We start from the raw sequence: 25,135 nt of genomic DNA on the forward strand, positions 1-25,135 counted from the left end.
TCGAACTCTAACGCTAAGATTCGAGGTGTCTCTATTTTTATAGACTCCTCAGTTACTTTTATACAACAAGATATTATTTCTGATCCGAATGGTAGATTTCTACTGGTTAGTGGTCTATTATTTAATAAAAAGGTAGTTTTGGTCAATGTTTATGCTCCCAATATGGACTGTCCGGAATTTTATAAATCATTATTCAATCAGTTCCCGAATTTGAATGAGTTTTCATTGATCTGGGGCGGAGATCTTAATACCTGTTTATCTCCAGCTTTGGACCGTTCGGCTCCTCTACGGACCTTACCCAATAAATCTGCAACTTTGATTAATTCATTCCTCTCTGATTCTGGGTCGACAGACATTTGGCGTTTTCTGCATCCTCAGGAAAAAGATTTTTCTTTTTTTTCACATGTTCACCATTCCTATTCAAGAATTGATTATTTCTTTATTGACTCTCGTCTTATTTCTTCAGTGATTAAATGTGATTATGACTCTATAACCATTTCGGATCATGCTCCACTTAAGCTTTCTATTAAAATTCTGGCCAATACACAAAATAATAGACAATGGCATTTTAATTCGCTGTTGCTTCAGGACTCGGACTTTGTTAACTTTATGAATGAACAGATTGATCTTTTTTTTTACAATCAACTATACAGAGGATATTTCTGTGAACGTTCTTTGGGATACTTTTAAAGCTTATATTCGTGGTCAGGTTATCTCATATTCTGCTGCTTTGAGGAAGAAACTGAAGCAGGAGGAGTTGGTAATTGAGGATAAGGTTAAGGAAATTGGTAAGAAATATGTTACAGCTCCCTCTGAGGAGTAATATAAACAAAGAACTGAACTTCAAATGGAACACAGTTTATTACTTTCGTCCTCGATTGTAAACCAATTAAAGAAAACAAGAAGTGAATTTTATGTACACAGTGACAAAATTGGCAAACTGTTGGCTAACCAATTGAAGTCTAATTATGCTAAATCTCAAATTAATCAGATTTATAATCAAAATGATCGACTGATACTTGATCATGTGCGGATTAATCATACTTTCCTTGATTTTTATTTTTCCTTATATCAATCAGAGTCTCCTCGAGACTCTAAATATATGAATGATTTTTTAGATAACCTAGACTTCCCTGAGATTTCACAGGATATGTCTTCTATGCTAGATACTCCCATTACTACTGATGAGATTAAGAATGTTATTTCCTCTATGAACCTGGGGAAAGCTCCTGGCCCTGATGGGTTTACCGTAGAATTTTATAAATGTTTTGCACCTTCATTAATCCCTTGGTTCTGTAGGGTTTTCTAGGCTTCATTAAATCTTGGTAAACTTCCTGAATCTTTCAATAGAGTGTCAATCTCTTTAATATTAAAGAAGGATAAAGATCCTGCTCAATGTGCGTCTTATAGACCAATATCTTTATTAAATGTTGACTCTAAAATTTTTTCTAAGTTATTAGCGAACAGATTAGAAAAAGTACTTCCTTTTATTATTTCGGAAGACCAAACGGGTTTTATTAAAGATCGTTACTCTTTTTATAACATTCGCACACTGTTAAATATTGTTTATACCCCCTCACAAAATGTTCCTGAGTGTGTTATCTCTTTAGATGCTGAGAAAGCTTTTGATAGAGTAGAACGGCCTTACTTATTTAAGGTGCTTGAAATGTTTAATTTTAGCTCGAAATTTATATCCTGGGTCAAACTGTTATATCATTCTCCCGTGGCCTCAGTCCGTACTAACTCTCTAAGCTCACCTTTTTTCCCTCTATTTCGAGGTACTCGACAAGGTTGTCCTCTTAGTCCTTTATTATTTGATATTGCATTAGAACCTCTTGCAATTGCCATTCGAGAATCTCCAAATATTACTGGGGTAACTCGGGGCTTAAAGTCCCATAAAATATCACTCTATGCTGATGACTTACTTTTATATATTCCTAATCCTCAAAAATCCATCCCTGCTGCTTTAGAGTTATTAGCACAATTTAGTCTCTTTTCAGGTTATAAATTAAATCTTAGTAAGAGTGAACTTTTCCCGATTAATAAACAACTTCCCTTATATCATAACTTTTGGTTTAAATTGATTAATAATTATTTTTCATATCTTGGGATTAAAATTACTTGTAAACACAAAGATTTATTTAAGATTAACGTTTTACCCTTAATTGACCATATTATTCAACTTTCATCTAAATCGTTTCCTTTATATTTAACTTTGATTGGTTGTATTAATGCAGTTAAGATGTTTTTTCTGCCAAAATTTCTATATATATTTCAGGCATTACCGATTTTTGTTCCAAAATCTTTTTTTGATAAAGTTGACTCAAAAATTTCTTCATTTATTTGGCAAAATAAAAACCCGAGACTGGGTAAAATACATTTACAGAAAGCTAAGAGAGATGGAGGTTTAGCATTACCTAACTTTAGATTCTATTATTGGGCAATCAATATTCGACATATGAAATTTTGGTTACTTGACCAGGATATACTATCCATTCCTAAATGGGTAGCATTGGAATTACAATCTGTTCAGGGCTATACACTTGGCTCTATTTTAGGTTCCTCTCTTCCTTTTGATTTGAAACGCCTTAAACAGGTATCTAACCTGATAGTTAAATATACCTTACGTATTTGGTTCCAATTTAGAAAATTTTTCGATCTTAACCAATTTGGGCTAGCGATTCCTATTTTAGGTAACATATTTTTTCCTCCCTCTTTTACGGATCGTGCTTTTCAAATTTGGAAGACTAAGGGTATTTCACAGTTTTTGGATTTATTTTTAGATGCTTCCCTTATGTCTTTTGAACAATTATCTAATAAATATAATTTATCAAGAATACATTTTTTTAGATATCTACAAGTTAGAAATTTCCTAAGTACTATACTTTTTTCTTTTCCAATGCTTCCTCCTACATACATTTTAGATACTATAATTAACCTTAATCCATGTCAGAAAGGTGCATCGGCTATGATTTATAATATTATTATGAAACTTAGGAAAGCTCCATTTGATAAGATTAGGGTAGATTGGGAACAGGAATTGGGGTCTATCATTTCCGTGGATGACTGGGGGCAGATTTTACAATTAGTCAATACTTCCTCTATCTGTGCTAAACATTCCCTAATTCAATTTAAGGTTGTTCATAGAGCACATATGTCCAAAGATAAATTAGCTCGCTTTTATTCTCATATTAATCCTTTTTGTGATAGATGTCCGGGGCAGATAGCCTCTTTAACTCATATGTTTTGGTCTTGTCCTACTCTGGAAACTTTTTGGAGAGACATTTTTAATATTATCTCAAAGGTATTGAATATAGATATCTCTCCTCACCTTATTACTGCTATCTTTGGACTACCTAAAATTTCCAGTAATCTTTCTCCTTCAGCCCGTAGAATGATTGCATTTCTTACTTTAATGGCGAAAAGATGTATCTTACAACATTGGAAAGAGCTTAACACCTTTTTTTGGTTTTCTCAGACGATACTATGCTTGAATTTGGAGAAAATTAGAAGCAATCTTTATGATTCCTCACTTAAATTTGAATAGATCTGGAGATCTTTTATTCAATATTTTCATTTAATGTAATTTTTTTTCTTCTCTTTTTTGCTCCATATTTATATATCCTTCTTGGTTTTTTTTTTACTGTTTTTAATGGAGGTCGGGTTTGAGGACGTGATTTTAAGTTCTTTAACTCTATTTGGTTCCAAGTTAGCCCATTGCTTTGCTTTGCTTTTAGTTTAATTGCACGGTGGGTTTTTTTGGGGTTTTTTTTTTCCTTTTCTCTATTGATATATATATATATAAAAATTAGTATACTATTATATTACCTTAGTATGTTATGTTTAAATTACATTGTTTGTATCACTTTTTTTTCTGTATTAATATTTCCTGTAATTTCATTATATTCTAACAGTGTATTAGTGCCTATATGGCTTACCCTTTTGTATACTTAATAAAAAGATTTAAAAAGAAAGAGAAATAGTCTCTTTGATAGTATAAATCATGCAAACAATATGAATTGTCCTTAAAAAATAAATCAATGTCGGATTCTGCCAATTTACCACAAGACCCACCCCCACCCAACCAGGATTGACTGATCTGCCCATACCAGTAGATGGTGGTTTGTAGAATTAATTTGCTTTCTTTAAGTTCCCACATCTGCAACTGTTTTCTCACAGCTGGTTGGGTTGTTATCAGCCAGTGCTCTATATACTTATTCAGTCAGTGAAGGTGGACAAAGAGAGATCTCAGTTTCTTGGCAGAAGTCATAAGGAACTGAACTGAACCACGTCTCTGGGTATCCAAGGGAGATGAGAGCAGAAGCCTGACTGGATATTTGGCATGTCCTCATTTGACCCTCACCATTTTTTATTGATGAACCATAGAAAGTCTCCTATCCTGATGCATAACGTCTTGATATGGCAACTAGTCTGCCCATGATACAAGAAACCGCACAGAATTGTGGACACAGCTCAGTATATCATGGAAACCAGTCTCCCCTCTCTGTATTTCTCATTGCCTCGGTGAAATAGCCAAGATAATCAAAGACTCCACTTACCCGCATATTATATTTTCTGCCCTGTCCTATTGGAAGCCTGAAAGCACTTATCACCGGGCTCAATTATAGCTTTTAACCCACTGTTAATAGACCAAAGAATGGTGCCCAGTAAAGTCCACCTTGCCATGACCTTGCACTTTACTGTTCGCTTGCAGTGCATTTTCTCTGTGATTTAACACTTTATTGTTTTCAGTTGTTCCACTTCAGTGCACTGTTGTAATGAAAGGCATGCACAACTAAGATTTTCACTGTTAGTCAGTACAAGTGACAGCAATGAATCGGTTCACCAATTCTAGGAAGTAAGATGAGAAGTAAGCCAGCAGGTTTCTCCAGACTGCCCCACCATACAGATCTACCTCAGGGCTCAGCTCCTCCTCTGTGCCATTCCTCATAACTTTGAATTCTTTCAACTACTTATCCAACCCCACCACTCTCAGGGGCAAAGAGCTCCAGAAATTCACCACCCTTTGAGAGAAGTAATTTTCATGCATCAGTAATCAACTTTTTTCCCCAGTCTTTACCTACAAATGGCCATAGGATTGAGAGCTGCATTCTGAACTCTTATTCAAAGTTCAAAGAAAATTTATTATTGACATATGTATGTATATGTCATCAAATATCACCCTGAGAATCTTTCTTGCAGGCATTCACAGTAAAACAAAGAAATACAATGGAATCAATAAAATTCTACACACAAAGATGGACAGACTTTTCATCCATAACACAGTGACCTATCCCACTTTTCAGACTGGCTTACTTTTCAGGAGACAGAGAGACAGAGAGAGAGAGAAAACGAACTGTTCACCCTTGTTGTGTGGCATAGATTTGTCGATGACCACAATACCTTGCAATTTCAAACATGGACACTGTGGTCACCAAGGCTGTTGTTGAACCCTGTGAATTCCTACATCTTTATTTATTTATTTTTTTGATATAATTTTTATTGAGTTTTCAAAGTGAACACATGAAAAGATAATGTCTACCCTCCCCCCTCCCCTTAACCCTTCCCCCCCCCCGATATATACTTCTACCTAAAAAAAAAGAAAGAAAGAAGAAAAAAAAGAACTGCCTGGGTATTGGAAGGTTTCCACATGCTCCATGGGATTCAAAATAAATTTAGTATATTTATTTATTACTTTCCCCAAGGGACCAAGATCTTTATCATCAGAGCAACTAAATATGCCATCCTATCTTTTGTAAATAAGGGTGCCAAATATTCAAAAATGTTTCATATTTATCTCTTAAATTATAAGTAATTTTTTTGAGTGGAATAGAACTAGCTATTTCATTGTTCCAACGATTCATACTTAAATAAGAATTGGATTTCCAAGTAACTGCTATAGCCTTCTTAGCTACTGCCAATGCAATTTTTATGAATTCTTTCTGATATTTATTCAATTTAAGATTCAGTTTTATCCCTTCAATATCACCTAATACAGAGTTATGTGAAAGTTGAGTTCCAGTAATTTGTTCCAATAAGACTCTTAAATTTATCCAAAAAGGTTGAATTTTAGAACAAGACCAAGTAGAATGTAAGAAAGTACCAATTTCTTGATTACACCGAAAGCATTGATCAGATAAATTTGAATTTAATCTATTTATTTTTTGTGGTGTAATATATAATTGGTGTAAAAAATTATATTGTACTAATCTAAGTCAAATGTTTATTGTATTTATCATACTGTCAAGACACAGACTTGACCAATCTGTTTCATCAATATTAATATTCAGATTCGTTTCCCATTTTTGTTTTGACTTGTGGATTCCTTGTTTAATTGTCTGTTTTTGATCAAATTATACATACAAGAAATAATTTTTTAAATTTTTCCTTTTTGAATTAAAATTTCAATTTCATTGGGTTTTGGCAAAAATATTGTTTGACCAGTTTGCCTTTTAAGTAAGCCCTTAATTGAAGGTAACAAAAGAAAGTGTTATTTGATATTTTATATTTATTCTTTAGTTGTTCAAATGACATCAATATACCTCGTTCATAACAGTCTCCTATAGATCTAATCCCTTTTTGGTACCAATTATATAAAAGTTGATTATCCATTGTAAAAGGAATAAGTCTGTTTTGGAACAAAGGTCTCCTTGCTAATAAGGATTTCTTTATTTCATTATCAACACTTATCTTATTCCATAGATCAATCAAATGTTTTAATACAGGAGATTCTTTCTTTTCCCGTATCCATTTACATTCCCATTTATATATAAAATCTTCAGGTATATTTTCTCCTATCTTATCTAATTCTATTCTAATCCATGCCGGTTTTCGATCATCAAAGAAAGATGCAATAAATCTAAGTTGATTTGCTTTATAATAATTCTTAAAGTTTGGAGGTTGTAACCCTCCTAACTCAAATTTACATGTCAATTTTTCCAATGATATTCTTGACATCTTACTTTTCCAAAGAAATTTTCTCACACATTTATTTAACTCTTGAAAAAATTTCTGTGGCAATTATATTGGTAATGTTTGAAACAAATACTGTAATCTAGGAAACATATTCATTTTTACAACATTGACTCTACCCACTAATGTTATTGGTGGTATCATCCATTTGTCAAGATCATCTTCAATTTTTTTCAACAGCGGTAAATAATTAAATTTATATAAATTCTTTACATCATTATCAAGTCTTATACCTAAATACCTTATACCATTTACCGGCCATCTAAATTGGGTTGCTAATCGACATTGGCTATAGTCTCCTTTAGTAAGAGGTAAATTGCACTTTCATCCCAATTTATTTTATACCCTGATACTTTCCCATATTCATCCAATCTAGAAGATAATTTATGTAACGAATGCTGTGGGTTTGTTAAGTAAATCAAAACATCATCAGCAAAAAGATTAATTTTATATTCCTCCTGATTAACTCTAAAACCCATAATATCTGGATCAATTCTAATTAGTTCTGCTAAAGGCTCTATTGCCAGTACAAATAAAGCAGGTGATAATGGACAACCTTGTCTAATTGACCTTTTTAACTGGAATGGTGTTGAAATTTGAGTATTTGTCACTACTTTAGCATTAGGGTTAGTATTTAAAGTTTTAATCCAGTTTATAAAAGATGTTCCTAACCCATATTTTTCTAATACTTTAAATAAAAAATCCCATTCCAATCTATCAAATGCTTTTTCTGCATCCAAGGCTACTACTATACTCATCTCCTCCCTTCTTTGTGCCAAATGAATTATACTGAGTAGCCAAGTTACATTATCTGCCAACTGTCTATTTTTAATAAATCCTGTTTGATCCATATGTGTTAATTTTGGTAAATATTCAGATAATCTATTCGATAAAATTTTTGCTATTATTTTATAATCCGTGTTCAACAAAGAAATAGGCCTGTATGATGCTGGTTTTAAAGGATCTCTGTCTTTTTTTGGCAATATTATTACAATCGCTGTTGAAAAAGATTCTGGGAGTTTATGCATTTTTTCTGCTCGACGTATTAACTCCATAAAGGGAGGAAATAATAAATCTTTAAACTTTTTATAAAATTCAGATGGAAAACCATCTTCTCCTGGAGATTTATTACTTTGGAGTGATCTTAAAGCTTCTTTAACCTCTTTTAATGTAAAAGGCATATCTAATCCCTTCTGTTCTTCCGAATTCAATTTTGGAAGAGTTACTTGTGATAAAAACCTTTCTATCTCATTAACATCATTTTGTGATTCTGATTGTTATAATTCAGAATAGAAACTTTTGAAGGTTTCATTAATTTCTAAAGGTTTATAAGTAATTTTACTTGCACTTGTTCCAATTGCATTTATCGTTTCGGAAGCTTGTTCTGTTTTCAACTGCCAAGCAAGAACTTTATGTGCTCTCTCACCTAACTCATAATACCTTTGCTTAGTTCTTATGATTGTTTTTCCATTCTGTATGTCTGAAGCGTATTATGTTGTAACTTCATATTGACAAGTTGCCTTCGTTTTTCTTCTGTCATATGTCTTTGAGATTCTTTTCCTAATTTTGTAATCTCTTTTTCCAATTGATCTAGTTCTGCCATATATTCTTTCTTAATTTTAGATGTATAACTTATTATCTGACCCCTCAAATATGCTTTCATCGCATCTCATAGTATAAATTTATCATCCACTGAATGAGAATTTGTATCCAAAGAAAATTGGATCTGCTTTTTCATAAAATCACAAAAATCTTGATGTTTTAATAATGTTGAATTAAATCTCCATCTATAAGCCACTTCTTCCTTATCAGTCATTATTATTGTCATTAATAGAGGAGAATGATCTGACAATATTCTTGCTTTATATTCCATATTTTTCACTCTGTGTTGAATATGCATTGATAATAGGAAAAGATCTATCCTTGAATAAGCTTTGTGTCTATTAGAATAGAACGAATAGTCTCTTTCTTTAGGATTAATTCTTCTCCACATATCAATCAAATTTAAATCTTCCATCAATGATAAAGTTAGTTTTCCTACCTTAGATTTTGTGACAACCTTAGTTGATCTATCTAAGACTGGGTCTAGGCAAGAATTAAAATTTCCTCCTATTAATATTTTTTCATGTGCATCAGCCAAATTCAAAACAGCTTCTTGTATGAATTTTGCATCATTTTCACTTGGTTCATAAATATTCATGAAACTCCATAATTCAGAAAAAAGTTGACAGTGTATAATCACATTATCTCCCCGCAGAATCTTATATTCTATTTGGTAACATTTTATTGTTCAAAATTGCTACTCCCCTTGCTTTTGAATTAACTGAAGCTGCAACAACACTACCCACCCAATCTCTCTTTAATTTCTGATGTTCTGTTTCTGTTAAATGCCTTTCCTGTAAGAAGGCTAAATCTACCTTCATTTTCTTAATATGTGTTAAGATTCTTTTTCTTTTCACCGGTCCATTAAGCCCACTAACATTAAAACTCAACTCCTACAACTTTTTTGCAATCATCCTATTTCTGCTGGGCCTGTTTCAAATAATTGGCCAGACTGATACTGCATCATCTGTTTCTAATAACTGGTTCACACACTCAATGACTCCCTGATGCAATGAGACTCTTGCAAAGCTTGTAAAATCCTTCAGTGGATTGGACAGCACATGAAGATGCCTGAGCATCCGACATTTCAACCTCCCTTGCCCTCAGATGAACTCTTGCCCTCAGATGAACTATGAATTGATATCGCAGCCAAGAATGTTGATGAGTGAAAGACAATGCTTGCTGACACCTTCATCCCTGTTTATTCATGATACAATCCCTGGAATTCTGCACTGCCCATTTCAAAAGATAGCTGCTATTTATAGCAACACTAACCTTTTGAAAACTGCTGCTTTAACCTGGTTGTGCTTTATACTTAGTTTGAGATTTGTGCATAAACAGACTCCTCAGTGCACCACATCAAAGCGAACCTTTTGATCCTCTACGCTATTCCCATTTGCATGCATGAGGTCCAGATCCTTCTATATCTTAACTGGATATATACAGTATATCATTCTACCTCCTCCTCTGGCAACGTGTTCTAGATTTCTACCACAGCCTATGTCTTAAAAAAAGCTTTCCTCTGTAAGCTTCATTATTTTACCTTAATTTAGGCCTCCTTGCTTTGATACTGTTAACAATGGAAAAAGATCTTGACTATTTATCCTTCTCATAATTTTACTGTATACACCTGAGGTCACCCTCAGCCTCGTTTGCTTAAGAGAAAATCCTATCCTATCTCTCCACATAAATACAAGTGGGGGGACCCAGCCTCTGCATAACACATACCTTTCTCTGTCCAACGTGTTTGGGCCCATTCAGTCGCTCAATATTTCCAAGCCTTGCACATTCCTGCCACTGAATATTCACCTCACCAGCCTTTTTGGTTTCTTCGTGTGAGATTTGCATGCCAAATTCAGAAAAACATCAGCACCCAGATAAAGCCTCCATTCCACTAAACTATTTGAGCTGCAAAGTTTGGCTAATTTTTTGACTGCATTAGCTATTCCTTCACCCTTTCTGAATTCATGCCAAGGTAATTATGTTACCTCAATGACAAGCTCAAACAACAAAAGAAACTTTTCTCACTATTGCTTGGTAGAATAAGCTTGCAATTTGACTACAAGCGTGAAGACTTCAGAAATCATTTATGGATCCAGAGGTTTCTGCACGCACACACACACACACACATATATATATATATATATAAAAACTCAAACGGGCCTTTCTCCAGTTTCAAGATGCTGTCTGGCCTTAGGCTGCAAGTTGCCATCATGTGACCTCATAGAGGATATCTCTGTTTAGCATTATAATCTAACTGGAAGTCATCAATGAATTTCTGATTCTAATTACAGAGGGAAGTCTCCATAGAACCATAGAACCATAGAAACTACAGCACAGAAACAGGCCCTTTGGCCCTTCTTGGCTGTGCCAAACCATTTTCTGCCTAGTCCCACTGACCTGCACACGGACCATATCCCTCCATACACCTCCCATCCATGTATCTGTCCAATTTATTCTTAAATGTTAAAAAAGAACCCGCATTTACCACCTCGTCTGGCAGCTCATTCCATACTCCCACCACTCTCTGTGTGAAGAAGACTCCCCTAATGTTCCCTTTAAACTTTTCCTCCCTCACCCTTAGCCCATGTCCTCTGGTTTTTTTCTCCCCTTGCCTCAGTGGAAAAAGCCTACTTGCATTCACTCTATCTATACCCATCATAATTTTATATACCTCTATCAAATCTCCCCTCATTCTTCTACGCTCCAGGGAATAAAGTCCTAACCTATTCAACCTTTCTCTGTAACTGAGTTTCTCAAGTCCTGGCAACATCCTTGTAAACCTTCTCTGCATTCTTTCAACCTTATTTATATCCTTCCTGTAATTTGGTGACCAAAACTGAACACAATACTCCAGATTCGGCCTCACCAATGCCTTATACAACCTCATCATAACATTCCAGCTCTTATACTCAAAACTTCGATTAATAAAGGCCAATGTACCAAAAGCTCTCTTTACGACCCTATCTACCTGTGACGACACTTTTAGGGAATTTTGTATCTGTATTCCCAGATCCCTCTGTTCCACTGCACTCCTCAGTGCCTTACCATTAACCCTGTATGTTCTACGTTGGTTTGTCCTTCCAACGTGCAATACCTCACACTTGTCAGTATTAAACTCCATCTGCCATTTCTCAGCCCATTTTTCTAGCTGGTCCAAGTCCCTCTGCAGGCTCTGAAAACCTTCCTCACTGTCTACTACACCTCCAATCTTTGTATCTTCAGCAAACTTGCTGATCCAATTTACCACATTATCATCCAGATCATTGATATAGATGACAAATAACAATGGACCCAGCACTGATCCCTGTGACACACCACTAGTCACAGGCCTCCACTCAGAGAAGCAATTCTCTACCACCACTCTCTGGCTTCTTCCATCGAGCCAATGTCCAATCCAATTTACCACCTCTCCATGTATACCTAGCGACTGAATTTTCCTAACTAACCTCCCATGTGGGACCTTGTCAAAGGCCTTACTGAAGTCCATGTAGACAATATCCACTGCCTTCCCTTCATCCACTTTCCTGGTAGCCTCCTCGAAAAACTCCAACAGATTGGTCAAACATGACCTACCACGCACAAAGCCATGTTGACTCTCCCTAATAAGCCCCTGTCTATCCAAATGCTTGTAGATTCTGTCTCTTAGTACTCCCTCCAATAACTTACCTACTACTGACATTAAACTCACCAGCCTATAATTTCCCAGATTACTTTTCGATCCTTTTTTAAACAATGGACAACGTGAGCCACTCTGCAATCCTCCGGCACTTCACCCGTAGACAGCGACATTTTAAATATTTCTGCCAGGGCCCTCGCAATTTCAACACTAGTCTCCTTCAAGGTCCGAGGGAACACCCTGTCAGGTCCCGGGGATTTATCCACTTTAATTTTCCTCGAGACAGCAAGCACCTCCTCCTTTTCAATCTGTACAGTTTCCATGGTCTCACTACTTGATTCCCTCAATTTCACAGATTTCATGCCAGCTTCCTTAGTAAATACAGACGCAAAAAACCTATTTAAGATCTCCCCCATTTCCTTTGGTTCCGCACAAAGCCAACCACTCTGATCTTCAAGAGGACCAATTTTATCCCTTACAATCCTTTTGCTCTTAATATACTTGTAAAAGCTCTTTGGATTATCCTTCACTTTGACTGCCAAGGCAACCTCATGTCTTCTTTTTGCCCTTCTGATTTCTTTCTTAAGTATTTTCTTGCACTTCTTATACTCCTCAAGCACCTGATTTACCCCCTGTTTCCTATACATTTCATACAACTCCCTCTTCTTCTTTATCAGAGTTGCAATATCCCTTGAGAACCAAGGTTCCTTATTCCTATTCAATTTGCCTTTAATCCTGACAGGAATATACAAACTCTGCACTCTCAAAATTTCTCCTTTGAAGGCTTCCCACCTACCAATCACATCTTTGCCAGAGAACAACCTGTCCCAATCCACGTTTTTTAGATCCCTTCTCATTTCTTCAAATTTGGCCTTCTTCCAGTTCAGAACCTCAACCCCAGGACCAGATCTATCCTTGTCCATGATCAAATTGAAACTAATGGTGTTATGATCACTGGAACCAAAGTGTTCCCCTACACAGACTTCCATCACTTGCGTCAATTCGTTTCCTAACAGGAGATCCAATATTGCACCCCCTCTAGTTGGTCCCTCTATATACTGATATAGAAAACTTTCCTGAACACATTTTACAAACTCTAAACCATCTAGACCCCTAACAGTATGGGAGTCCCAATCAATGTATGGAAAATTAAAATCCCCTACCACCACAACTATCCAGTGACAGTTCAATGTTAAAAAAAATATTAAAACACATCAACACACCCCCTGTGGAAAGTACAATTTCATCAGTGTCAGATGATAGCCTTAGTAGCTTTAATGCAGTCAGAATGGATTTGTGGTGGGGATTGGCCAGCTTGTAATTAACTGATCATCATCATCCAGGCCTGATACTGAGTCTCGTCATAGTCATAGACAGGTACAGCACAGAAACAGGCCCTTCAGCCCATCTAGTCCATGCTGAAACTATTTAAACTGCCTACTCCCATCGACCTGCACGAAGACCATTGCCCTCCATACCCTCACCATCCAGGTACCTATCCAAATTTCACTTAAATGTTGAAATTGAACTCACATGCACCACTTGCGCCAACAGCTCATTCCACACTTCATGACCCTCTGAGTGAAGAAGTTTCCCCTCAGTTTCCCCTTAAACTTTTCAGCTTTCACCCATAACCCATATTCTCTGGTTTGTAGTCCCACCTAATCTGAGTGGAAAAAGCCTGCTTGTATTTACTCTATCTATACCCCTCATCATTTTGTATAGCTTTATCAAATCTCCCCTCAATCTTCTGTATACCAAGGAATAAATTCCTAACCTGTTTAATCTTTCCTTATAACCTCAGGTCCTCTGACCCGGCAACTTCCTTGCAAGTTTTCTCTGTTCTCTTCCAAACTTATTTACGCCTTTCCTGTAGGTTGGTGGCCAAAACTGCACACATTACTCCAAGTTAGGCCTCACCAACATCTTGTACAACTTCAACATAACATCCCAACTCCTGTACTAAATACTTTGATTTATGAAAGCCAATATGTCAAAAGCTTTCTTTACAACCCTATCTTCCTGTGACGCCACTTTCGGCAAATTATGGACCTGTGTTCCCAGATTCATTTGTTCAACCACCCTCCTCAGTGCCCTACCGTTCACTGTTTAAGACCTACCCTGGTTGGCCCTACCGAAGTGCAAAACCTCACACTTGTCTGCATTAAATTCCATCTGCCATTTTTCAGCCCATTTTTCCAACTGGTTCAGATCCTACTGCCAGCCATGATAGTCTTCCTTGCTCTCCACTACACCCCCAATCTTGGTGTCTTTCACAAATTTGCTGATCCAATCAACCACATTATCATTCACACCATTGATATAGATGACAAACACAAATGGACCCAGTACCAATCCCTGTGACATTCAACTAGTCATGGTTTTCCAGTAAAAGATCCCACCATCTGCTACCATTTTCCGGTTTCTCCCACAAAGCCAATGTCTAAACCAATTTACTACCTCATCTTGAATGCTGAGTGACTGAACCTTCATGATCAACCTGCCATGTGTGACCTTGTCAAATGCCTTGCTAAAGACCATGTAGACAATATCCAGTGCCTTGCCTTCATCCATTTTCCTGGGGACTTCTTTGAAAAACTCTACATTGGTTAGACATGACCTACCATACACGAAGACATACTGACCATCTTTAATCAGTCAATGTCTATCCAATACTTATAGATCGGGTCACTTAGAATACATTCCAATAACTTTCCCACAACTGATGTCTGATACACTGGCATACAATTTCCTGGTTTATGCTTAGAGCTTTTCGTAAATAGCGGAACAACATTGACTATCCTCCAATCCTTTGGTACCTCTCCTGTCACTAAGGATGATTTAAGTATCACTGTTAGGGACCCAGCAATTTCCGCACTTGCCTCCCACAGGGTCCAAAAAAAGCATCTTGTCAGGCCCTGGAGATTTATCCACTCTGATTTGCCTAAGGCCAGCAAACACCCCTCCTCTGTAATCTGTATAGGGTCCACGAAGTTGATGCCACCTCACCTCACTTCTAGACTCTGTCTCCTGAGAAAATACAGATGTAAAAAAAAATTTAGAATCTCCCCGATCTCTTTTGGCTCCACACAGGATTACCATTCTGATCTTCTAGATTTGTCCTTCATAATCCCTTTTGCTCTTCAACATATCTGTAGGATCCCTTAGGATTCTCCTTCATCTTGTCTGCTAGGGCAACCTCATGTCTTCTTTTAGACCTCCTGATTTCTTTCTTTAGTGTTCTCTTGTATTTCTTATACTCCATAAACTCCTCGTTTGTTCATACCTGCTCTGCACTTTTTTCCCCATTTTAACCAGGGCCTCGATATCTCCTGATGACCAAGGTTCCCTACACTTGTTATCTTTACCTTTTATTCTGACAGGTACATACAAGCTTTGTACTCTCTAAATTTCTCTTTTTAAGGCCTCCCAGTTACCAAATACAACTTTGCAGAAAACAACTTGTCCCAATCCACACTTGCCAGGTCATTTCTGATACCATCAAAATTGACCTTTCTCCAATTTAGAATGTTAACACACAGACCAGACCTATCCTTTTGCAAACTTACTTTGAAACTAATGGTATTGTGATCATTAAATGCAAAGTTTTCCCCTACACAAACTTCTGTCACCTGCCCTGTCTTATTCTCTAATAGTAGATCAAGTATCACACACACTGTTGTTGGGAATTTATGTACTGAATAAGGAAACTTTCTTGAACACATTTGACAAACTCTATCCCATCTAGTCCTTTTACAGCTATGGGATTCCCAGCCAATATGTGGAAAGTTACTATCACTTACTATAACATTATGTTTCTTGCAACAGTCTGTGATCTCTCTACAAATTTGCTCCTCTGAAATCCCTTGGACTGTTGGATGGTCTGTAATATTACTCCATTACCCCCCTTTCTTAATTCTGAGTTGCACCCATAATGACTCACTAGACAAATTCTCCAGTCTGTCGTGACTAAGCACTGCCGTAACATTTTCCCTGGCTGGTAATGCCATCCCTCCCCCTTAATCCCTCCTGCTCCGTCATGTCTAAAGCAACGGAACCCTGGAATATTGAGCTGCCAGTCTTGTCCCTCCTGCAACCAAGTCTCACTAATGGCTACAATATTATAATTCAAGGTGTTGATCCATGCCGAGCTCATCTGCCTTTCCTACGATACTTCTTGCATTGAAATATATGCAGCTCAGAGCACTAATCACACCATGCTCAGCCTTTTGATTCCTGACTTTGTCCGATGTTCTACCAATATCTGTATCTACAAGCTGCCCACTAACAGTTCTGGCACTCCGGTTCTCATCCCCCTGCAGCTCTAGTTTAAACCCCACTGTGCAGCACAAGCAAACCTTCTCGCGAGAATATCAGACCTCCTCCAGTTCAGGTGAAAACTGTCTCTTCTCTACAGGTCCCATCTTACCTGGAAGAGAGCTCAATGATCCAAAAATCTTATGCCCTCCTTCCTACGCCAACTCCTTAGCCGTATGTTAAACTGTATAATCTTCCTATTTCTGACCTATTTCTTCCTATTCTAGCAATCTTGAGATCACCACCCTGAGATGCTGCCCTTCAAATTAACACCTAACTTCCTGAAATCCCTTTGTAGAACTTTGTTACACTTCTTGTCATTGGTACCTACATGGACCACACCTCTGGCTGTTTACTCTCCCACATAAGAGTGCTGAAGGCTCAATCTGAGCTGTCCCAGACCCTGAGACCTGGGAGGCAACATACCTTCCAGGAATCTTGTTCTCAGAACTTCTCTGAATGAGGCAATGACAAACACCATCTCACGGTAGTGCACATTGATTAAAGATCAAGACTAACTTTATTTGTCACATGTACATTGGAAGTTAGTGAAATGCACCATTTGCATCAGCAACCAACATAGTCCAAGGAAGTTCTGGAGGAGAGCCTGCACATGTCACCACGCTTCTGGTACCAACATGGTATGCCACAATTTACTAACGCTAACGTGTATGTCTTTGGAATATGAGAGAAAACTAGAGCAGCTGGAGGAAACCCATGCAGCCAAGAGAGAATGTACAAACGGTACAAACACCTTACAGACAGCTGTGGGAATTAAACCCTGATCTTACAGTTGGCACAGTAAAGCATTATTCTAAATGCTACTCTACTGTGTTGTCCATGGTGTGTGCAATGTGTATGAGAGGTACGTGTAATAATGAGGCACAGGGAACGCAGTAAGAAACAGTTTTTATTGAAAAATTATGTTTAAAATCAGCCAAAAGGTGTCAATATAACTAGAAATCACTTTCTTATAAATACAGATATGGAAAGCACAGTGGTTTACAAAATCACAGAAATAAGGCAATCTGCATCTTTAACCAGCAGCCTACAATAGCAATTAACATAACATTGTGTGCACACGGTGTTCCAGAGTCAGGAATCAGGTGAGAAGCAAGCTTGAGAGCTTGAGCTCATGGCAGACAATGTACAAGTTCCAGATTAGCTTGCTGATTTATTTTTCTGAAGGAAGTTAAGAAAAATAGAAAAGGATATTGTTTTAAATACATATTAGGCATTTAGGATTGAATAAAGGATGCAACAAGGGACAGTGAGAAATGAAAAGGCATTACAGGTTCAAGTAAGTTCATCAGATCATTGGTTGCCAACTGACACATTTTTAAGTTCTACTGCATGAAACTGAGGACTCACCCTTTCACCCTCAAAGACCCCCTGCCACCCCGACTGATAAAGCTATTCTCTGAAGTGCAGCAGGGCTAATATTTTTGTTTGAAATTGCTGCGTACTTTAAATTTGGGGAAAGTTGTAGATGAAAAGAAGCATTAATCTACAAAGATGCCCATGTACATGCACACTTAAGAAGAATACTGCTCAAGATAACTAACAAAGGATTAAGTTGCTGGGTCTAAGTTGTTGCAAGCCCAGAGACTACCATTAGTGTTACATCATCACGATCAACTCGAGGAAATATGGTGTGCAAATGAAAACACTCCTACAGAAGTCAGCAAATCAGGTCAGGCTACCCTGCAACTTGTGGGTGAGTGAGGTACAAATTTCAAGATTATGGCATTCAGGACTGACTTGATGAAATGAACTCTGGCCATTTCTCTTGGACAACATTCTGCCTGAAATACACAAGAGAATCATCACAGACTGGACACACACACTGATGCAGCTTTAAATACTGCACACCATCTGTAGCACGAAAGCAGAACAATTCTATACATATTGACCAAAACAGAACAAAGACAGCATATTTACATTAATTTACAACCTGCAGGGAAATATATTTCAGAATGGAAACAACTCACTCTATTGAGTAGGGGAGAAGGATGATTTTGAAGGGGCAGGAGGGGAGATGCATTCAATACGTTCCACTAACTGACCTAGAACAATACTGCCAAATGAACATTATGTACAGGTTTGAGAAATGACACTACACATTTAATGCATTTTAAGCCTACTCTTCTGGTATATTTACAAAATAATTCAAAAGTCAGCTAACTGTAATTGTGGGTTTAAACAAGGCAGAACAAAATAACTGTATTTAGAAATGAAATTAGAAAATAAAATAATTTTATGTTTACCAAGTGACAAGAAGACACAATTTAATTAGTTAGAAAGAATTTTTCAAATATATCATAGGATAAAACATTAATTCAGAGTAACAGACACTGAAGTGTTTTACCCAGTAACGTAGTGCAGTCCAATATATAAGGAGATTCAAGGCATGTTTCTGCACACAATATCATACTTGGATGCGAGGGAGAGGAGTTGGAGAAGGCAATCACATTTTCTCCTTATGAAATTATCATGTAATGTGAAGAGTCTGTTATGTGCTATTTAAATAAAACATAACAGTACGTACTGAATATACAAATTGTCTTTACAAATCTTCAATTTTAGAATGCTTTGGCCACAGAGTTTGATCTGCAACACATTCAGTATCAACACTTGAAAGAGAAATTTGGTTTTCTTAGCAAATTAAAACAAAGCACATGAAGCTGAAACATTAAGCTAAATTTAATCTTATACCCTAGAAAAAGCTTAAGCAGCTTGAAATGTTCAAGCTATAAGTGTAACCAATCAGTTCAAGAAGGGTGTCATTTGTTCTGGATCACGATACAAAGTGACCCTGAGCAGATTCTCAAATAGAGTTCTGCAACAATTTGAGATAAGAGATGATATGACACAGTTTATAACTCAGAACAATAACCAATAGCTTTTAACAGACTTACTACAGATTCAGTTTAAGGGCTATCAGTTTTCCATTCCACAGAACTCAAGAAGTCACTGATGCCCCCACAATGATTCAGCTCAACATGAATTCACCTCAGGTCAATTTGGATTAAATGGGTGCCAGCGAATAAATGAATTTAATTCCAAGAAACACAATATGCATTCCAAAATAAAAAAGGAGCAACGCATGTAACGTTAGTGTGTATATGAATGCAAATGCAATCTGTAATCCCAAGCAAAACAAGAGAAAAGATTTGGATCACCGACAAACCATAATGAAGTCTACATATGTTGTCATACTTTCTTTCTCAAGTCTAGCAGAGTCCCTCAGAAATGTAGCAATCACTGAAGGTATTGCAGCTCTGAATATTGTATGGCTAGTATTACTGAAATGAGCAATCACGTAACTGAAACTGGGCACCCAAGACACCTCATTGACCCTTGCCCGAGAAATACCAGTTATCCCATAAATGCATTTGCACAACAAAAGGGCGGTCAACAATTAGGAGCAACAAACAGGAAAATGAGTTTTTGATTCCATTGTTTCAATGTGGTGTAAAGCACTGGGTGTTTCTTCAATCATTCATTATTAACAACTCTGCTGGCATCAGTCAATGCAATCTTTAAATGCTTTAAGTGAAATGGCTAAAGTAACTAATCTCTTCAGCAAAGATAAAAATCACATGGTTGACAATCAGTACGGCAGACAAATAATTCCAAGTGATCTGTGACTTGGATGTCCTTAATCAAAAGTCAAGCAAATTCACCTTCCAGAAAAGAAATTTCAACTCTTCGCAAAAATGAATGGGTCATTGAAAGGAAAGTGAAGTGTACTAGTCAAGCAGATCACGCTTTGAGAAAAGAATGCATTACAATACACATTACCTGTGACAAGGATCACCAAGGAATATAGGTACACGTTATGATTTCCAGGATTATGTTGATAAAATGAAACCTGGTTGCTTCTGGAATCCAGTACCAGTTGTATTGCAAGAGGAACTGCATGGGCTAGACAGCCACTGTCCATAAAATGCACAGACTTGGACCCTACACTGTTATATACCTGCAGTACAAAACTTTTCATATTGTGCTGCTTTGTTTTCCTGCTACCCCTCCTACTGACCAATTGCATTTTCAATCATCTCACATTAGCCCAATGCTGGTTTACTTAAAAATCATTGCCTTAGATTGGAAATTACTGACTATCTGGATGGCATTACAGAATGGATTTGGTTTGATTGTTAATAATCACTGCATGTGGTTTGTCAGTGTTGAAACATGCAGTAACTGGGGCCAGTTTCCCAGCTCAAAGTGCAAACATGTTTCAACATGTCCAATTTTCCCTTTGCAGCTCTCCAAAGTACAGCTTTAAGGCAAACACTTGGAATGATATAAAGACAACGACAGTGAAAAACACTTCTATTGCCTTAGGGGCGGGGGGAGAGGGGAGTGAGTTAACATGTTTAAAAGCTGGTCTGTCATTTTTAACGCAGGTGAAATACAAAGTTAGACGTACCTGAGGTAGTTAGGGCTTCTGCTATATTTACAAAGCTTAAAAACTACATTCAAGAAGTTTCTTGGGAAGTGGACTGAAGATCAATTCTAGAACATTGCTCAGTCCTTTGACACATTTAAAAAGATTAGCTTTCTTACACCATAGCACAATTGTTACAAGTTCAAAACCATTAATGCAACTTCATTAGAGTTTTGACTACAAGTCGCCCCCAGTTAGTGATCATTTGATTAGCAATGAATGTGGGGAACACATTTGGAAACTGTCTTTCAAATATAGACCTGCAGAAGCTAATAACATCTAAGAACTTTTTGACTGGGTCATTGGGAAGGAATTTGTCAAATAACCAAGATATTTAAAATGGGAAAATAAACCTCTCATGCACCCACGTTCTCCTGTCTGACAACAATGGCCATTGGAAGAATGATTTGTATGTCGCAACTTGGCAGAACTAGTGTGGTTTGTTTTGCTCCAGATTTACTGCATTTTTATTCGAAGGCTTTGGAGTAGCTTCTGACTTCTCACCATCCAAGACAGCAGGTATCAGCCATGAAAAGTTAAGAGTTTACCATATCTCCAGCTGCACGAATTATTGCACGATGAAAAGTTCTTTATGAGTCAAACCACTTTGTTAGTGGGGAGGGTGTTGGGGGATGGTCATCGGGGGAGAGCTGTATTACAACTCACTGGAGGATTTATCCACTTCTCATATATAACGTGATTGATTTTGTGCAAAACAAGCTCTCAGACTTTACTTCCAACATTCATTGGCTCTTTTTAAAAAAGTTTTAGGAGCCAGACTGAGTTTTGCCTTTCATGGTAACAGTTTGAACACCGTGCCATAAAACTGACAATTGATGTTCTTTGCAACACAGGAAGCCCCAGCGTTGCAAAGCTGGGTAATTCCGGCTGGCACTAATGAGAAATTAGGCCAAGTGACTTGAACTTACTCTCTGCTGTCACTGAGTCTTCACTGAAGGGGCGAGAGAAAGTACAGTTCAATTAGCAACGTCGTCTGGATCAGGAGGACTGAAGGCTGCTGCTCTGAGGATATCAAGAGTGTGGACAAGGATGAGGGTTCCTGTCAAGTGTTTCCAGCGTTTTGTGATGGGATGCTTCATCTTGTCCAGCCCCATGTGCAGTTCTTGAATCACGTCTCTGTAGCTGTCTCCAACTTGTGCACTCCATGTCAGTAGGAAGTCATAGGCTGGTTTCCACATAGCCTGGAAGGATACAAACCAATTAGAGCTACTACTTTTTTTTAATGATACTTTGGGCTTTTAAAGCACTATAGTTTCTCAGGTAGCAAAGGACATTTCCATTCAGTTGTCTTTGCAACAATCTCACTTCCTTTTACCAATTTAGAAGCTCCATACAGAAAGGTACAACCAGGATGTATTATTTAATGATTTTCAAAAAATTTCTGATTGGATCATTGGGCAAAGATCTTGTGAAATAACCAACTTATTTTAAAAATGGGTCATGAAGTCTCCTGACCAGAAAGGAATGGATTTTACAAAGGAAAAACAAACACCTTTTCCACTTATCACCTCACAGCTTCTCATTCCATCCACCCTCCCCCAATCACCCACCTTCCCCCTCACTTGGCTTCACGTATCACTTGCCAGCTTGTTCAAGTTCAAATTCAAGTTTAATTGTCATTCAACCATTCACAAACATCCATGAATACAGCCAAATGAAACAGCATTTTTCTGGGGCCAAGGTAAAAAGCATCAACAGTCATATACCACAGAAGGCACATACAGCACAGACAAGACAGCAGTAAAATACAGTCACACAAAAAATATACCTTATGTCCCCAAGTCAATGAATGTTGCAGCGGTGAGCAGTCAAACACAATACATCTTGCCTTCTGCCAAGTGAACAGTGGAAGGCAGCACCAACTCTAATGTGTATGCTGTGCCACAAGGTCTCTGGCGCTCTAGTGGAGCACACCGACTCTGACACCACTCTCCTGGCCGGCTGCAAAGAGGCAATGCTGCTGCTTGAAGCCTGGTCCTCACTACCACCGAGACCATGCAACTCCCCCACTATCCACCCCCTGAAGTTTGCCAATAAGCCAGTGAATCAGACTTGCAGCATTCCACATTAACAATGTCCAACAGGGTCTTGCGATTACAAGAAAAGTGTCTAAGACAACCACTTGCTGTTAGACTACACACCTCCTTCACGCACCCACTCCAATGCCTCTCTCACGCAGGCAACAGCACGGTCTGCACCATGTCCAAGTCCTTCAGTTTCTCTGCTAATGAGCAATTTATTGATGGGGTAGACCAGCAAGTACTAAGTTATTAATGTCCAGTAGGATTTCGTGATCATAAAAATATTTAAATAAAAGATACCACCACCTCTGGTTGGTGCCGTAGAAGCACCTGTAACCTAGCACATTGCTATCTTACAGGAAACATTGTACCCCTTCCTCTCCCTCCCCATTCTTGATCTAGCTTCTTCCCCTTCCTTTCTAGTCCTGATGAAGGGTCTCAGCCCGAAGTTTCAACTGTTCATTCCTCCTTAGAGATGCTGCCTGACATGCTGAGCTCCTCCAGTATTTTGTCTTTGTTCCTCTGGATTTCCAGTATCTGCAGAATCTCATGTTTATGATTTTAGAGGTACATCAAGACTGGAGACCACATGGGCTACTCTTGCTTCTTAGACATCAATTGGTGCAATAGGCCCTTGAGGCCAGAATTATAATTAGAACTAAAATTTGTTGGAATTAATCAAACCAAAGACCTCTCCTCCCCATATTAACAGCAAACTATCAGTAACCTTAAATCCACAACAAACTGTCCTAATATTACAGTGATATTTTAGAAGTTCAATATGAGTTTTGCAATCAGGTCTACTACAACTAGAGTCAAAATGATTACCTCAGCTTGAGTCTGGGACCTTGCCAGATGCAACAATGCACGATAATAATTCATCAATTCGTGATTATTTTAGGACATCCTGTAAAACTTGACAAATTTCTGTCCCTTTGATTAGCAGGTCTGTTTACCAATGACAAGTTGTGAACTGGGAAGGAAGGCAGAATGGAGGCAGATATAAACTCTGGCTACCATTAAGCAAGCTGTTATTCACATGTCAGGCTACGCTGTGACGTTTAGTATAATGGAAACACCAGCACACTTCGGTTGTGCCTGAGGGATTTGCTTTGGGCTAAGGACGAGGAATTTGCTTTAGATGAAAGAGCTGATTGTGGACTTCAGGAAAGGTAAGACGAGGGAACACAAACCAATCCTCGTATAGGGATCAGAAGTGGAGAGTGAGAGCAATTTCAAGGTCCTGAGTGTCAAGAGCTAACCTGGTCCCAACATATTGACGCAGCTATAAAGGCAAGACAGCAGCTACTTTTCATTAAAAGTTTGAAGAGATTTGGTTTGTCACCTAAAACACCCGAAAACTTCTATAGATGTACCATGGAGAATACTCTGACAGGCTGCATCACTGTCTGCTACTGCACTAAAGCATCCACAGAATGTTATAGAATTAGCCAGCTCTGTCTTGGGTACTAGCCTCTGTAGTATCATTTTCAAGGAGCGATGCTTCAGAAAAGCGGCACCCATTATTCAGGACCCCCATCACCTGGGACATGGCCTTTTATCATTTGTTACCATCAAGAAAGAGGTACAGAAGCTTGAAGGTACACAACTCAGTAATTCAAGAACAGCTTCTTCCCCTCTGCCATACGATCCCTAAATGGTCATTGAACCCATGAACACAATCTCACTATTTTAAAAATATATAATATTTCTGTTTTTGCACTATTTTTAATCTATTTAAAATACACAAATATACTTACTGTAATTGTTTCACTTAAATTGTTTTTTTCTTTTCTGGATTATCAAGTATTGCATTGCTGCTGCTAAGTTACAAATTTCATGACACACACCAGTGATAATAAACCCATTTTTGATTCTGATTCTGTGGTCAGTTCAGCAGCAAAGAAACACCTGTAAGTAGGCCTCATGCAAGTTCAGTCATTCAACAGTTTACCAGGATTAGTAAACGACTGTGATTGTTATTGCTGAAGGTCAAATGTGGCTACATCACACAGAGTAATGGACTGTGTCTGTTAAACAGGCTGTTGAAATTCTAGACTGCATGAAAATCCACAGTCCTTGGGTAAGACTTCCCTTGTGCACAACATTTATCTACTGTCACATGAACAC

General features: G+C 37.7%; 1 protein-coding gene across 4 annotated transcripts in view; it reads right to left on the reverse strand.

Annotated features, from left to right (window-relative positions):
- Positions 1-25,135, reverse strand: part of LOC140199415 (SH3 domain-binding protein 4-like) — a 128,293-nt gene that overhangs the window by 20,687 nt on the left and 82,471 nt on the right. For 2 of the 4 annotated variants that reach the window (XM_072261472.1, XM_072261473.1), the window contains one exon: positions 17,407-22,165. The exons of the other annotated variants lie outside the window; for them this stretch is intronic. In XM_072261472.1, the coding sequence (XP_072117573.1) occupies positions 21,941-22,165 (225 nt within the window). In that variant the 3' untranslated portion in view covers positions 17,407-21,940. Of the gene's footprint in view, positions 1-17,406; positions 22,166-25,135 lie in introns of those variants that run through there. 4 annotated transcript variants of the gene reach the window in all.

This window comes from Mobula birostris, chromosome 6 (assembly GCF_030028105.1).
Source record: "Mobula birostris isolate sMobBir1 chromosome 6, sMobBir1.hap1, whole genome shotgun sequence".
Classification (NCBI taxonomy): domain Eukaryota; kingdom Metazoa; phylum Chordata; class Chondrichthyes; order Myliobatiformes; family Myliobatidae; genus Mobula; species Mobula birostris.